Source organism: Urocampus carinirostris, chromosome 7, assembly GCF_059441175.1.
Source record: "Urocampus carinirostris isolate Australia breed hairy pipefish chromosome 7, RoL_Ucar_1.0, whole genome shotgun sequence".
NCBI lineage: Eukaryota > Metazoa > Chordata > Actinopteri > Syngnathiformes > Syngnathidae > Urocampus > Urocampus carinirostris.
In genome coordinates, this window is record NC_142355.1 from 37,598,395 (window position 1) to 37,615,600 (window position 17,206).

The 17,206-nt window shown below is 40.4% G+C and overlaps 1 protein-coding gene and 1 pseudogene across 3 annotated transcripts; one reads left to right on the forward strand and one right to left on the reverse strand.

Annotated features, from left to right (window-relative positions):
• Positions 1-1,408: 1,408 nt before the first annotated feature.
• On the reverse strand, positions 1,409-1,546 carry LOC148363256 (U2 spliceosomal RNA; annotated as a pseudogene).
• slc35b4 (solute carrier family 35 member B4) lies at positions 1,508-14,585 on the forward strand. Of its 3 annotated transcripts, none has more exons than XM_088340878.1 (10): positions 1,508-1,864; positions 2,809-2,922; positions 2,991-3,093; positions 5,375-5,424; positions 5,490-5,571; positions 8,507-8,567; positions 12,221-12,330; positions 12,394-12,469; positions 13,885-13,987; positions 14,065-14,585. In XM_088340878.1, the coding sequence occupies exons 3-10, from the start codon at positions 3,004-3,006 to the stop codon at positions 14,294-14,296; spliced, it is 804 nt and encodes a 267-aa protein (XP_088197004.1). In that variant the 5' UTR covers positions 1,508-1,864; positions 2,809-2,922; positions 2,991-3,003; the 3' UTR covers positions 14,297-14,585. The 3 variants fall into 3 exon arrangements, with proteins under 3 accessions (XP_088197004.1, XP_088197002.1, XP_088197003.1); XM_088340876.1 differs by lacking the exon at positions 1,508-1,864 and adding an exon at positions 1,871-2,047; XM_088340877.1 differs by lacking the exon at positions 1,508-1,864 and adding an exon at positions 1,871-2,047 and having other exon boundaries at positions 13,912-13,987.
• The last annotated feature ends 2,621 nt before the right edge of the window (positions 14,586-17,206 follow it).

Below are 17,206 nucleotides of genomic sequence, written 5' to 3' on the forward strand. Positions count from 1 at the left end.
TCTAAAAGGGGAAAAGTTCATTTGAAATAAAAAAATAAACAAATAAAACACAGGAAAAATGGGGGAAAACAATTCGTTTTTTTAATTTTTAATTAAGAATAATGCTACACGACGGGAGTACTGTATAGGAGTCATGGTAAACTAAACTCATGTTTTCTATAGCGAGATTTCGACTCTTGCCTAAATGCACGGGATGCTGTGTTTTTTTTAATGAAAGAATAAGAAAAACAACACATTGCAGATTAAATTTTTCCAAACAGATTATAGAAATGATAAATTACATAATTCATCTAAATAGAAAAACACATTAAACCTAAATATATGACACCAATCATCATGGGTCATTGTATTTTAACAGCAAATATGTATTTTATTACGCTGGTCAAGAGCTGTAATGAATCAACAATTATCAAATCCATATTTTATCACATAAAACGAATCAACAGATTCATAAATGAATATGTATGAAATTATGACCGTTAACTCATTTCAAAATCAATTTTTAACGCTTTTTAAAAATTGAACATTGCATCATTACAAACACAATTGACATGAAACAGTCAAACAAGCATGCACAGTGTTGCAGCAAAAAAAGAAAAAGAAACTAAAGATTAATAAAGTGAGTAAAAAGATAAATAATCATTATGACAAGTTAGACTCAACACAGGGGGTAGATTAAAACAAATATTATATATTACCTGCATATTGGGAATGTTTATCATGTTTAAAGATTGGACCAAAGCAACACATTTGTTGAAAACATTTGCAAAATAACGCAGGTTGTTTATGGCGTCCTCACTTCCGCTTTTTACTTAAGTGCCTTCTCATTGACTAAAGGGACTTTTGACGTCAAAATATAAGTAAGCAGGTTAAAAAATGGAAGAGAGTCGTGAGGGAAGAGATGCTTGTGCTCAGTGACATTTTCTGAACTATTGGGATTTTGGGGGGGACAGGAAATAGTTTATGACGAAATCGGCGCTACCTTGCTAGCTACTAAAGCTAAAAAAAATTTAACCATTTTATTGACACTATTAACAGCAAATAAACAATGTGAGGTTTGAACAATTTTTCCTCGACAATTTTAACAGCAATTAAGCATATTCACAATTTCGTTATATCTGACAATATGACGTTTTGACAATTATTTACCGACATTTTTAACAGCTATTAATTACATTCACAATTTCAATATATCATATTCTAACAATATGAGGTTTGAACATTTTTATCGACACTTTTAACACTACTAAAGCTAAATGGGGTTTTTAAGGGTTATTGATCTATCTTCGTTATTCATTATCCATTATCCGTTATCGGTCAGTTCATAATACGCTACAAAGCCTAGAAGCCGGGACACCAGCCAAAAGGCCAAGCTAAGGTCCTAGCCCTATAGCCTTGCTGCGATCATTGCGAATGCACCGTTCCCGGAGGTACTGCAATACCGGGCCGATGCGTGGAGTGGACAGAGCAAGCTCATACTCCATCTCCAGGATGCAAAAATCATAGATAGTGACTTCAAAGGCCAAGCTAAGAGCCTAGCATCAAAGCCGGCCAAGCTAAGTACTTAGCTTCTATGCCTTGATCATAAAGTACACAGTTCAAAAACCACGCCGGGTGCTAATCAACCGTGATCCGCAACGTCAACGCCGATAAACACAGGAATCTCTATTGTCAGTTCGCTCTTTTTAGAGGAAGTGTTTACAAAACATACGGATTTTTAAATACAAATAAAGTATGTTAAACATCTACAAAACAGGGACCAATGTTGCCTCGGGGATGGATATTTCGCACTATTTGTTTTTCCAAACTCGAACTACTATTCCCATAAGCGACTGGAAACCCGGAAGTGGTCGGCTGTGTGAAGGTGAGTTTGCTTCCGTATCAAACTCTCCTGTCTGCTCACTTGCAGGCATGTTTCTTTTTACGCTTTTCTTATAAAACTCGTTTTTCCTGCACACACGTGAGCCGACATGGGTACTGTGTTTGCAATAATTTTGGTTTTTGTGGGATGCTGCAGTAATGTGGTGTCTTTGGAGCTGCTTGTCAGGTAAGTGACACGCATGCAGACTTGCATGGACTTGCTGCAATTTGCATCCTTCTTTTTCCAGTTGAATATTTTCCATTGCAAGCTTGTATCTTAAAAATCTCAGGCTTATCGTTTGAATTGACCTAAATTCTGCAGCGTTACAGAATAGTGACCGAGTGTTATCAACAGGTTTAAAGATGCTTAAAACCTGGCTTTTATTGACACACCACTTGAGCTTTAACTTCTGACATTTGCCCGATGTCCTTTCCTCTCCACATGACGGCATTTGTTTATCTATTTTATTATAGGTACTAATGTGTACAGCTAAGATAATGCCACTTGATAAGAATGAGGGATTTATGTTTTTTTTAGCAAAGGCATGTGTGTCATTTAGCACTTGCATCATTGTTTTATAGGTAACAGATTTTCCTGCTACGAACACATAATAATTTGCACGTTTTGCAACATCTATATCTTATAACAATATCTAGTCAAGATAGTTAATACTGACAAAGTAATTATTGATCAATTGATAGAAGTCCAGCTGTAGTCTCTCCAACTCTACTTTTTTGGGGGGCATGTCTACCAACGCGGCGTAATAATAATGTGATTGTAAACAAAAAGACACGTTTGTATTGGGTTTTCATATTGTGCAGTCATAAAGAAGTATTATCAGTTAGCGGCCTGGAGAAACAGGGTTTAGTCGTTTTTTATGTTATTTGTAAATGCAGAATATTAGTTTGATCGATGATTTAATTGGTATTTCTCTAACAAACGGCCAGAGAGTTTCCAGGATGCGGCAACATCGTCACCTTCGCACAGTTTTTGTTCATTGCCTTGGAGGGCTTCATCTTTGAGGCGCGTCTGGGCAGCAAGAAGCCCGCCATCCCCGTCAGGTGAGCACCAGTCTAGCTGGAACGTCTCCCCTTCGCTTACCTGGCGTGTTCTTCTTGGTCTTCTCCAGAAACTACGTGATCATGGTGACAATGTTCTTCACCGTCAGCGTGATCAACAACTACGCTCTCAACTTCAACATCGCAATGCCGCTGCACATGATCTTTCGATCGGTAAGAAATTACAATTGGGATTTACTTTAGTGTGTTTGACATTGTTTACAACAAGAAGACTAGGCCTTCCAGCATAAACATGTCATAAAAGACTTGCAAGAGAGAAATAAGATCAATTATAAAGAATATTATAATGTCTCTTTTATCAGAGTAATGTTTGCAGTATTTTGTGACATTTTTACCGAATAACTACTTGCACCTTATTTAAAAAAAAAAAAAGATGAATAAAATGAAGGTCAAAATGAACCTCAACAATCTTAAGGTATTGCAGGAAGGAGACAAGTTTAAAGTGGTACATTTGTTGATATTGGACACAGGCTATTTTTCTTATTTCATAAATGTTATAAAACCTAACATGACACAGGGAAATAAAATGTGCTAGAAAATCAGAGTTTGGCTGGAGAGCAGGTGTGGCGTTTTTTTTTAATTTCCATCCATCCATCCATTATCTGCACTGCTTATCCTCAGTTGGGTCGCGGGGGTGCTGGGGCCCATCCCAGCTACCTTCGGGCAGTGGGCAGGGGACACCCTGAACTGGTTACTAGCCAGTCGCAGGGCACACAGGGACAGACAATTTGTTCGCTCATTCACACCTAGGGACAATTTGGACCGGCCAATGAACCTGACATGCATGGTTTTGGAATGTGGGAGGAAACCGAAGTGCCCGGAGGAAACCCACGCAAGCACGGGTAGAATATGCAAACTCCACACAGGGGGTTTGGTCTCATGACCTCAGAACTGTGTCGCACACGCGCTAACCACTGCCCCGCCGTGCTGCCCAATTTTTATTTTTTTTATTTTGTTACAACAGGATGTACAATTATAATTGAACATCCATTGTACTTTTTTACAACAAGTGCATATGTAAAAAAAAAAAAAAGATCGTACCTCACGAAATTGCGAGGTAGAGGATTGTCAAATGATAGCATAGTATACGTATGCAAACACAGACATGAACACCAACCCTCCCGCCACCCTAGCCCCGCCTCGGCTCGACTTAATTTGGTTAACTAAGTGTGTGTGTACTTAAGAACATACACACACAACAACAACAAAAAAGCTACAACATCGGGCACGCATCTAGGAGGGCAAGTGTTTCAGGATTTAGGGGAAGCCATTTTTTAAGAATTGCATGGTGGATCCTCTCAAAGTGTACTTGATCTTTTCAAGTTTTAAAAAAAGACATGTTGTCCTTGAGCCACAAAGAAAATGAAGGGTACGTTTGTGATTTCCAATGTAGTAAAATAACACGGCTTCGCTAGCAACAATATGAAGGCTATGATATCCTATTGAGTGTAATTCAATGAAACAGAAGTGTTATACCAAATATTGCTACTGACGGGGAAGGCTGTAAATTCACCCAGAGAATGGTTGACATAGTGTCAAAATAGCCTTTTCAGAAGTCAACAAACCAGCTACAGCTAAATACCTTTGATTTGTTTCCAAAGTGACTTTCGTAGGTAAAAATTGTATATTTTATTTATTTAAATGGCAACCCCACTTGACTTCAAATTGAAATTTAAACAAAAAAACTTGGCTTACCCAAGAGCAGTGCAATTGACGGTGATCCTTAATGCGAAGAAGGGTCTCCTTCAAAATTACTACGGCAGAATTCAACCGTTTCAAATGTTTAAAAACCTTAGATCTTTTCACAGGATCACCCATTCCTCTAATATTCCAGCTGATAAAGCTAGAATGTGTGCCTGCCCCAGCTAAGCTGGTATCTGCATCATTGCCAACCATTCAAAAATCTCATCTCATCTCATTAGCTGCACCGCTTATCCTCAGTGGGGTCGCCGGGGTGCTGGAGCCCATCCCAGCAATCATCGGGCAGTGGGCAGGGGATACCCTGAACTGGTTGCCAGCCAGTCGCAGGGCACAAAGGGACAGACAATTCGCTCACTCATTCACACCTAGGGACAATTTGGACCGGCCAATCCACCTGAAATGCATGTCTTTGGAATGTAGGAGGAAACCGGAGTGCCCGGAGGAAACCCACGCAAGTGCGGAGAACATACAAATTCCGCACAGTTAGTCCGGTAGCTGGATTTTAACCCACACAGGAGGTTCCCAAGACCTTAGAACTGTGCCGCACACGCGCTAACCACTGCGCTGCCGTGCTGCCCCATTCAAAAAAAAAAAAATATATATATATATATATATATATATATATATATATATAAAGTTAATTGAACAAAAACATTTGCCGTGAGGACAACACAATGACATTAAAGACAATTATTCTTCCGTTTTTATTGTGATGTTCTGGGATCGCTTGCAGGGCTCTCTCATCGCCAACATGATCCTGGGCGTCGTCATCCTGAAGAAAAGGTGAGTGCCATCACACACCCCCCCCCCCCAATAACATTCAGATTATGTCCTTTTTGGTCCTGCAGGTATTCGACCAGCAAATATTTGTCCATCGCTTTAGTGTCCGCCGGCATCTTCATCTGCACTGTCATGTCCGCCAAGCAAGTGGTAAGTGGAGCTACAGATCTATATAGGAGACTAGATAGGTCGGCACACTGTAGCAGCCCTCTAACTAGATAGATAGATAGATAGATACTTCATTCGTCCCCGTAGGGAAATTCACACTTCCAGCAGTGTCCTTGTGTTGAAAAATAAAATAAAATGTATAGAATACAAAATACCCAATATAACGTGTTGATATAGAGTATTTCAATAGTGCTACGCAAAATACACTCTGTAATAAGAATAGGGTAATGTGCAAATGTGTGTGTGTGTGGGGGGGGGGTGTTAGTGTGGGCTTTTACTCCCCTAGGTGTAAGTAAAGAGCCGCATGGCATAAGGAAGAAATGATCTCCCTAACTAGCATGCTTCCATGGCAGACACATTGGTCGGGTCAACGTACCCTTTCATGAATTGAGCGTACATTGAAAAGAAATCATGACTTGCTTATTTAACATCTGATTTTCATGTTGGTAAGAATACAGAAAAAACCCACAATTTTTTCCCACACAATATATTAAAACAATTTATCAACAAGTTACAAAATGCTGCATTGAAATTTTAACACTTAATATAAAACTTAATGAAAAACCTACAATTCAAAATCGGTGTTAAGAGTACCGGTACTGTATATTTTAAAGCCTTAGTGATATTTGACCACTAGAAGGCACTGTTGTCTCATGCGAACGAAAACCAGCGTCACAGCAGAAAAACGTGGCGGATTCCATTTATGTAAAAGAAAAACAAATTTCATCTCATCTCATCAGCTGCACCACTTATCCACAGTAGGGTCGCGGGGTGCTGGAGCCCATCCCAGTAATCATCGTGCAGTGGGCAGGGGACACCCTGAACTGGTTGCCAGCCAATCGCAGGGCACACAGGGACAGACAACTCGCTCGCTCATTCACACCTAGGGACAATTTGGACCGGCCAATCCACCTGAAATGCATGTCTTTGGAATGTGGGAGGAAACCGGAAAAATAAAAAATAACATTGGTGTGATAGTTCATCTATGTTTGCCTATTATTCAAATCTTTTTTTTTTTTTACTGATTTAAAGTTTTTTGTACCACTATGAGGCACTAAATAATACACACTGTCCCTTTACACCTTTAAAAAAATGCAACTTTCTTTTTTTTAAAACAATGAATTATTTGTATTTAGCAAAGCCAAGTCAAGTCATCTTTATTTGTGACGCCCTTAATCACAAAGGGTCTCAAAGGGCTTCACGTATCAAAGACTATTGCAAACCACAGATTATTATGACACCATCCCCTCATCTAAAACCTACATGAGGGCAAATAATACACAGATATTGTTAACATAAAATATAGTTTATTCATATGCTATAGAGTAGAAGTGTGTTTTAAGCTTAGATTTAAACATTTTCATTGAGGTTGCAGATAGAACCTCAGGGGGAAGAGCATTCCACAACACCGGGGCCCGGATGGAGAACGCTCTCGAACCTGCGGATCTCTTCTTGGCTCTTGGGATCACTAGTCGACCAGCGTTTTCAGAGCAAAGGCTCCAGGACCAGAACATAGGGGGAAATTCAATCTGAAAGATATAAGGGAGCAAGTCCATGCATGATTTTGTATACTACCAACAGAACCTTAAAATCACATCTTAAGCTTACAGGGAGCCAATGCAGGTTAGCTAAAACCGTGGTCATGTGATCAAACTTTCTTGTCTTAGTTAAAAGCCTCGCTAGAGCATTTTGCACTAGCTGAAGGCTCATAATTTTGGACTTCGGGAGACCGGAGAGTAGTGCATTACAGTCATCGAGACGGGAGGTAACAAACGCATGAATTATAATCTCCGCATCTAACTGAGAATTTTAGCAATGTTGCGAAGATGGAAAAAAGCTGTTCTAGTAATGTGTCTTTGAAAAGGACAGATCGGGGTCAAATATGACACCTAAATTTTCGACTGGGTAAATGAATAACCATATATATATGTATATATATATATATATATATATATATATCCATCCATCCGTTATCTGCACCGCTTATCCTCAGTATGGTCTAGGGGGTGCTGGAGCCCATCTCTGCTGTCCTCAAGCAGCGGGCAGGGGACACCTTGAACCGGTTGCCAGCCAATCACAGGGCACACAGAGACGGACAACTCACTCGCTCATTCACACCCAGGGACAATTTGGACCGGCCAATTAACCTAACATGCATGTTTTTGGAATGTGGGAGGAAACCCACACAAGCACGGGGAGAACATGCAAACTCCACACAGGAGGTTCGATCTCATGACCTCAGAACTGTGCCGCACACGCGCTGACTACTGCGCTGCTGTGCTTCCCACCATACATTCACCCGCCACTATAGGTTAAAAAAATCTTTTACTGTATTTATAAAAATATTTGGAAAAAAACACACAAAATAAGTTATTCACCTTGTTTTGACTGAATTGACCCTATACAGTATGGTCACTTGCCACATGAAGGTTTAAAATAAAAAAAACAGCTCTAGAAACCCCTGAAAGAGAGTTTCACAAGAATATTTTTCGTGTTTTCTTACTTCCACCTAGTACATCAATGTAAGTGAGTTTGGCGATGTGGTCAGCCCTATTTTGAAAAAACATTGAAACAATGTAAGCCACCAAGAGGGACTGGAGCTACCGAAGCTCTCAATAAGATTAAATAATACAACAAAAGTAGAGGCAAAAACATGTATACCTATGTAAGGTTATTGCAGCTTTCCAGTGCATTATGGTACAGCTTTGAATGGATCCATTGGCAGCTCAATGAACCGGATTTTTTTGGCTCTGTCCTGGAAGACGCCGATAGTTTGACCAACTAGCTTAGGCTCACAGAAGGCAAGCCCATCAGAGGCGCGCGTCCTATCTAGTCTTCTCTCCATAACTGTGACCGGAGCCATGCTGGTATCCTCTCGGTCCATTTTTCAGTTACCGGTGATCTTGTGTTTGTGCAGAACTTGGACAAAGAGGGCTCGGAGGAGCAGGGCTTTTACGCCTTCTTGCGTTGGCTTGTAGGTGAGCTCACCTTAGACTGGTTTCCAAACACGCAGTGGACAAAATACCTGGGGCGGGGGTCGGCAACCCGCGGGCGAGTGGCTTTCTGGCGCTTTTCCAAACATGTTTACAAATTGAAGAAGATGGGGGAGATTTTTTCTTTTAATCTGGTTTCAGACACATATTACATTTTCAACGAGCACAGTTCTCCTTCGCTTGTTTCCCTCTCTCCCGTGTCTACTGTCTAAGCCCCACACTTTCAAAGGGGACGTGTCATGTGTGTGATCCGCCATGGACCACAAAGCTTAAAAGAGAAAAATATTGTCACATAAATCAAATGTAAACAGTAATAAGTGACTTTATTTACCGTTTCAAAAGGTCGCAATTTTTTTTTTGTAATAAAAGCATGCTGCATTCAGGGGCATGTTGTGCACTTTTAGTGTTGATTTTTTTTAATCCTCAAAATAAAAATGCCAATCAAAAATAGATTTCTTGATTGCATTTCTTGGATTTTAATGTTTTGAGGCGCCTGGCAAATGTGTTTGTTTGTTGTTTGGTCTTTCAACATTTTGGATTGCTGACCCCTGCTTCAGGGACTTCATTTTTTATGTATTTCTTTGTTTTTATCAAGAAATATACATGCATAAATGGATTTTTACATGTTCCATTTAATTTGATATTTGTTTGAACATAGACTGTTTTATTTTAGTTTTATAAAATTCAATCAAAATGTTATGTTACGGCTGTTTTTAAAGCACTAAATTTGGTGATATGCTTTAAAATGTTCAGTTTGGGTAACATTTGATAAATTGAATGAATGCTTGATAAAACAATTGTAAATGCAGCCAAATGCAAAATCACCAAACTGATATTAAGATATATTTTCTTTCGGACTTGTATGTTTTTATATTTTGAGTTGTATATATTGCAGGATTATGATTGTTTTTCTATATATATTTTGACAACTGAATTTTGTTAATTTGTTTTTTTTTTTAGTAGATAGATAGATAGATAGATAGATACTTTATTCATCCCCTAAGGGAAATTCACATTTCCAGCAGCATCCCTGAGCTGAGAACAATACAATAATAAAGCCAAAAGAAAACAATATACAAATACCCAGTGTGACGTGCAAATGCCCACTTTAGCATGTTATATAGATTAACTAAATAGTGCTACACATAATGCAGTAAGATCCAATGTAGGTGGTGTGGTTTAATGTGGGCCTTTACTCTGCCGGGTGGAGTTAAAGAGCCTCATGGCATGAGGAAGAAAAGAACTCTTCAGTCTGTCCGTAGTACAAGACAGTGACAGCAGTCTGTCACTGAAACTGCTCTTCTGTCCGGAGATAATGCTGTGAAGCGGATGCGATGGATTGTCCATGATTGACCTCAGCTTTTTCAGTGCCTGTCTCTCAGCTGCTGTTGTTAGGCTGTCCAGCTCTTTGCCCACAACAGAGCTCGCTTTCCTAGCCAGTTTATTGAGACGAGAGGCATCCTTCTTCTTGATGCTGCCTCCCCAACACGCTGCCGCATAGAAGAGGGCGCTTGCCACTACTGTCTCATAGAATATTTTCAGGAGCTTTTTGCAGATGTTGAAGGAGGCCAGCCTTCTGAGGAAGTAAAGTCGGCTTTGCCCTTTCCTACATAGAGCTTCTGTGTTGGCAGTCCAGTCCAGTTTGTTGTCCAGCTGCACACCCAGGTATTTGTAGGTCTGGACAAATTCTACACATTCTCCCTTGATGGTTACAGGAACCGGGTGAGTTCTGGTTCTCCTGAAGTCCACCACCATCTCTCTGGTCTTGGTGGTGTTTAGGTGCAGGTGGTTTGCGTCGCTCCATCGGACAAAGTCCTGAATCAATTTCCTGTACTCCTCCTCCTGCCCGTTTCTGATACATCCCACGATCGCAGTGTCATCGGCAAACTTTTGCACATGGCAGTATTTTAATTTAATAGAATTGAATTGGCATATTTATTATTTTATGTACCGTATTTTCACGATTATAAGGCGCACCAGGTTATTAGGCGCACAGCCTAAAATGTCGTATATATTCCTTACCTAAGGCACACCAGACTGAATATAAGGCGCTACAGTGGGAACGTCAACCAAACAGTCAGAAGTTCATTCAAACTATTTTAACCCCTTAACATTACGACGGCTCGTAAAGAAGCAAATAAGCGTCCCAGATACGTACAGACGCGGTGTCTGTACGATGTCACCAATCACTCAAATGTGTCATTTCACATATCATTAGGACGTTTAAACTCTTGGGATTCAAGAAATGCCAACCATTTCTTAGTTTCTATTTTCTTTTTCGCTGGCAACGGTGTGGACAGCAAAGTACGAATTTCATTGTGCAGGGAAACATGGTTCTTTACTGGGCATAGGACTTTGAATTGATTTGAATTTCAAAATAGACAGAAACATAAAAATCAGTCTGAAACAAGATACTGGGGAAATGTAAAGCCGGGGTAGCTCACCAAAGTCGTCTTGCAGCCATCACGTTCAATAATAAGAAGCAACCCTGGTCCTCTAACATCCGTTAGAGTCGTAAATCCAACCGTGTTAAATATTTTCGTACTCTAAATCACGCAATAATGCCGACAAATATAAGGAAAAATACGCGCGAAAAGCATCTCTGCATCGATAGACGTTGCTTGTTGCTAGCTTTCTGTTTAGCCCCATAATTCCTTACAAATACAGACGAGTAAAAAAGGTTTTCTCCATGCCTTAGCCCAACCTAACGTGTGATTCACATTCATCTTTGTTTTGCCCTCCTTTAGCCTATGCAAGCCTGGAAATGCTTAAAAGGACCCGCCTCCTTTACCTGCGGATAACTTTAGCCAATAGTGACCGATTCAAATGATGATTGACACATTGGTTAGGAAATGAAACGCCGGTGTATATATCCCAGCATACACCGCGGACTTATTCGCCTACGGGGGGAAATGGAGTCGGCGGCCGCTTGCCTTTAGTTGCGTGACCTTGCGACTTAATTCTGATCCATATATAAGGCGCACCGTACTATAAGGCGCATGGTCGGCTTTTTAAAAAAAATAAAGGCTTTTAGCTGCGCCTTACAGTCGTGAAAATGGGAATAATTTTGTATAAACAAAATATGAAATGTTTACATTTTATTCTAAATGGTCAATTTTGCCAGTGTCTTAATATTTCAATAGAAGAATAATAATAATTGCTTTTTTATTTGTAAATTTTGCACGTTTATTAGTATTTTTTAATTTAAATTCTATTTTGACTTAAATTTATGAAGTTATTTTTTTCCTTTATGATTGTTACATTATTCATGTCGTAAATTCATCTCGCTAATTAGCTTGTTGCTTTTTAAAAAGATTTTTTGTTTGTTAGTGTTTTTAAATGAAAAACTATCATGTTCATTGTTTTTTGTAGTTTATTATTATTATAGTCAAAGAATAATTTTTTTATTTGTAAACTTTTCACATTTATTAGTACTTTAATCCGGTTTTGTTTTAAATAATTTATTTTAGTGTGTTTTAGGATTTTAAAGTGGTTTTCGAGCGGTAGAGCCCTTTAAAAAAAAAAAAAAAGAAGAAGAATCTTGAATGCCATTGAAAGTCAGTTTGTCCATCGAGTTGTGTCGACCAATCGGGTCGTTTGTCCCGGTCGACCGATCTGATTGGTCAGCCTCTGTTCAGGAATCGCCATGTTGACGTTCGCGCTGCTCATGTCGGCGCGGATGGGAATTTTCCAGGAGACGCTTTACAAGAAGTACGGGAAGCACTCCAGAGAGGCTCTCTTTTATAACGTGAGTATTTTATTTTGAAAGGCAGATTTAGTCTTTTGAATGGCATATTTTTTGATTTTGTAGCACTTCCTGCCTCTGCCTGGCTTCCTGCTCCTCTCTACGGACATCTACAACTACTGCGTCTACTTCAGTCAAAGTAGTAAGTTCAATTTCTGCAAGCAGGGACCGGCAGAAAATACATTTGTTCTGGCCTGCCTGAAATGTATTGCACATGCATGGGCGTGATCCATTATCCCGGGTCGACTATTGCTGAGAGAAAGGAGAGAAGCATGCCATTGTGGCCAATACTGTGTGTCGGGTTCCGGTCCTCATTCACCCGAATAAAAGGGATATTACAACCAGAGTTCCTACAGATCCTTGAAAAGTCTTAAAAGGCTTTAAAATTCATTATTCTAAAAATAAAGCCTTAATCTGCATTTAAATGTCTTAATCCAATTTTTGAAAGTCTTAAACATGTGAACCCATTCATAAGATTTATATTTGTATGAACTATAAAAAAATGTGTAACATTTATAAATTGTCTTTTTTTGATAATTCAGCGATTTACTTTCGTGGCAACATGGTGTGACACCAATTTCAAAACTTTCAAAACGGTGATGTGGTTTCAGTCGGGCCTTTTAGAGTAGACTCGGGTCTTAGTTCCACCCACAATACACAGAGCAACTTGGGACAGAGACCTTTACTTTGGACCGTGCCCGGGAAGTGGACATTTCATGAGAAGTGGCTGTCCTACGATGTCAGGACCAGAATGGAAACAGGACCCAATTGCGTTACGTTCCTGATAAGTTTTATTAAAGGAAAGAGGAAGGGGTGCGCCCACGATCCGGCATTCGCTAGGCACGGGAAGCAAGTCGCTCTTGTACTCTGTTTGTGATCCGAACATGAAGTGGATCTTCCATAGGGAGCAATGGCGGTGTCAAGGACGGAAAAACGTGTCGATAGTTGGGACAGCAGAGCAACAACGTGGTCGGGGTCGGAAAGGAGTTGTAAGGGGACAGGAGAGCAGACGTAGTAGGGATAAAAAATGGGTCGTAAGTCTGGACTGGAGAACAGACGTGGTCAGAATCAAAACGGGTCTCAGCCGGAGACAGACCGCACAGGTGGGAGTCAGGGTCCACAAAGGATTGCAGACAGACTGACAACAGGGGACTAACAGGACAGGGTACAGATAGTGACAGGGAGCCAATCAGAACCCGCGGTGGTTGGCGCCAAAAGAGCAGGCACAGCTGATTTACATCGGTAATCATGACAGACTAACGTTTTTCTCCATGGCTAATAGCTATCCCTGGTCATGTGTACGAAGCAGGACGTATCGTGTGCAAAAAATATTTGTTTTTTGCTTTTTTGTTTCAATTGTGAGTTTTCCTGTTGACTTGGCCTTAAATTTGATCTAAAAAATAATTCAAAAGTCTTGAATTTAACCTGCCTCAAGCTGTAGGAACCCTGATAACTATATTCGGTCTAATAACTTCTCTCCCATGTCGTAAACCATCATTTATCAAACATACTCATCCAAAAAATGAAAGTATATCAATCTGTTTTGCTTTGTTTTTGGCCGAAACAAACAAATCTCCCGTGCAGCTCCAGTCCTCGTTCCACTCGTCCAACTAAATGTTCCAGTGATGTGGATCTACCTGCTGGTCAACATCATCACACAGTATCTTTTTTAATTTTCTCCCGCTGTCGGCGTCCAACAGTTTTCACGGTTTCCCGCCCTTAACGATCCACTTTCAGGTACGTTTGCATCCGCGGCGTCTTCATCCTGACCACTGAGTGCGCCTCGCTTAGCGTCACTCTCGTGGTGACGCTGAGGAAGTTCCTCAGCCTCATCTTCTCCATCGTCTACTTCCAAAACCCCTTCACCGCCTGGCACTGGGCCGGCACGGTCGTAGTTTTCGCGGGCACGCTGCTCTACACCGAAGTTTGGAGCGCTTTTACGGCGACCAGAGAGAAGAAAGCCGAGTGATGGCGGGAATGACGGACGTTTTGTACCGGATTGGTTTTCGAAACGGCAATGGACTGAGAAACAACAGTAGAAATAATTTGTCGTTTTGTTTTTCATGACTGTTCTTTACTTGATCGATTATATTTTGGACCACTCCGTGCTTTGATTTACTGTATTAAGCACTGGTGCAGTAGATCCCCAGGATAACCCAGGTGGGGATTGCAAGTTGAAATGCTGAATAGCGGGGGATAGAAAACTGCTAATTAGCTCCGGACTGGGGCCCCACAAAAATAAAAAACATATATAGTAAGTACTGCCTATGTGTCATATCTGTTTCTCTAATTAAATGTAATGTATAAATAAATAGGAAAATTATATTTAATTTCACTTTAGTAACTTAAGCTGGTCAAGTGGAGTAACAGGTGGATGCAGAGGAGGGAATAGACAACGGATTAAAATGAAAACTGATTTAAAAACTTCCACTTGCGAGAATTGTCATGACCTGAAAGGATTCCCGTGCTTTAATAAACTCCTTATTCTTAACCTCCTAAAACCCATGCGTCTTGTTGGATGTGCATCTATGTCCACGCATCTAAACGTCAAGTCATAGGAGGTAAATAATTGTCCGGATCCTCATTGGCTACAACATGTTTTAGTTTCTCCTTTCAGCATCCTCTCGGTACCCGTTGCGAATAATTGCAGCAAAAAAAAAAAGCAGTATTTTTCGCTCTAACTCACCAAGTCTTCACAGGTTTCAGAACTGAATAAAGACAAAGGCATTGTGGGAGGTAGTTGGGCCAATAGCATGTCGATATTTTGATGAGGCCATAATGTAGACATGAAAAAAAAACTATATTTGGAAGGAAGTTGTTTCTGAATTAACTTTTTAGGCCCTTCTGACCTAAACGTACAACTACTTAATGGAGTATTTCATTATTAAAATGGTAAATGGCCTGCATTTACTCTATATAGCGCTTTTCAAGTCGGTGAAGACCTCCCACAGTGCTTTCTACGTACTTCACACTTACCCATTCACACACACTTCACACACTGATATCTAAGATACAGTATATATATATATATATATATATATACATATAGGGCAGGACGGCGGCGTGTGTGGCAGAGTTCTGAGGTCATGGTTCAAATCCAGCTACCAACCTTCCTGTGGGGAGTTTTCATGTTCTCCCCGTGCTTGCGTGGGTTTTCTCCGGGCACTCCGGTTTCCTCCCACAGTCCAAAATCATGCATGTCAGGTTAATTGTCCGGTCCAAATTGTCCCTAGGTGTGAATGAGTGAGCGAGTTGTCTGTCTCTGTGTGCCCTGCGATTGGCTGGCAAGCAGTTCAGGGTGTTCCCTGCCCACTGCCCGAAAATAGCTGGGATGGGCTCCAGCACCCCCGCTGCCCTACTGAGGATAAGCGGTGCAGATAATGGATGGACATGTATATATATATATATATATATATATATATATATATATATATATACTGGACTGTCTCAGAAAATTAGAATATTGTGATAAAGTTCTTTATTTTCTGTAATGCAATTAAAAAAACAAAAATTTCATACATTCTGGATTCATTACACATCAACTGAACTATTTCAAGCCTTTTATTATTTTAATATTGCTGAATTTGGCTTACAGCTTAAGAAAACTCAAAAATCCTATCTCAAAATATTAGAATATCATGAAAAAGTATACAAGTAGGCTATTCAACTAATCACCTGAATCATCTAATTAACTCGAAACACCTTGCGAGGGTTTCCTGAGCCTTAAAAACACTCAGCTTGGTTCAGTAAACTAAATCACTGCTGATCTGACTGCTGTCCAGAGGACCATCATTGATACTCTCCATCAGGAGGGTAAGACACAAAAAGAAATTTCTCAAAGAGCAGGCTGTTCACAGAGTGCAGTTTCAAAGCATATCCACAAAAAGTCTGTTGGAAGGGAAAAATGTGGCCGGAAACGCTGCACAACCAAGAGAGATGACCGCAGTCTTAACAAAATTGTGAAGAAGAGCCGCTTCCAGAATTTGAGGGAGCTTCAAAGACAGTGGACTGAAGCTGGAGTCCAGGTATCAAAAGCCACAGTTCACAGACGTGTCCGGGAAATGGGCTACAATAGCCGTATTCCCATGATCAAGCCACTTCTGAACTCAAGACAACAAAAGAAGCGTCTGACTTGGGCTATGGAGAAGAAGCACTGGACAGTTGCAGAGTGGTCCAAAGTCCTCTTTTCAGACGAAAGCAGGTTTTGCATGTCATTTGGAAGTCAAGGCGCCAGAGTCTGGAGAAAGGCTGGAGAAGAGCAAAATCCAAGTTGCTTGAAATCCAGTGTGAAGTTCCCACAGTCAGCAATGGTTTGGGGAGCCATGTCAGCTGCTGGTGTTGGTCCACTGTGTTTCATCAAGTCCAGAGTAAATGCAACTGTGTACCAAGAGATTTTAGAGCACTACATGCTTCCATCTGCTGAAAAGCTCTATGGAGATGAGGATTTCATTTTCCAGCATGATCTGGCACCTGCCCACAGTGCCAAAACCACCAGTAACTGGTGCACTGACCATGGCATCACTGTCCTTGATTGGCCTGCTAATTCCCCTGACCTGAACCCCATCGAGAATTTGTGGGGTATAGTTAAGAAGATGAAAGACACCAGACCTACAAATGCAAATGAGCTGAAGGCCGCTATCGAAGCATCCTGGGCATCAATAACACCTCAGCAATGCCACAGGCTGATTGCCTCCATGCCACGCCGGATTGATGCAGTAATCCGTGCATCAATGGACATTTTCAAATGTTTGATTTAGTTTTGCTGTTATAAAATTATTTTTTTTACTTGGTCTGAGGAAGTATTCTAATATTTTGAGATGGGATTTTTGAGTTTTTTTCAGCTGTAAGCCAAAATCAGCAATATTCAAATAATAAAAGG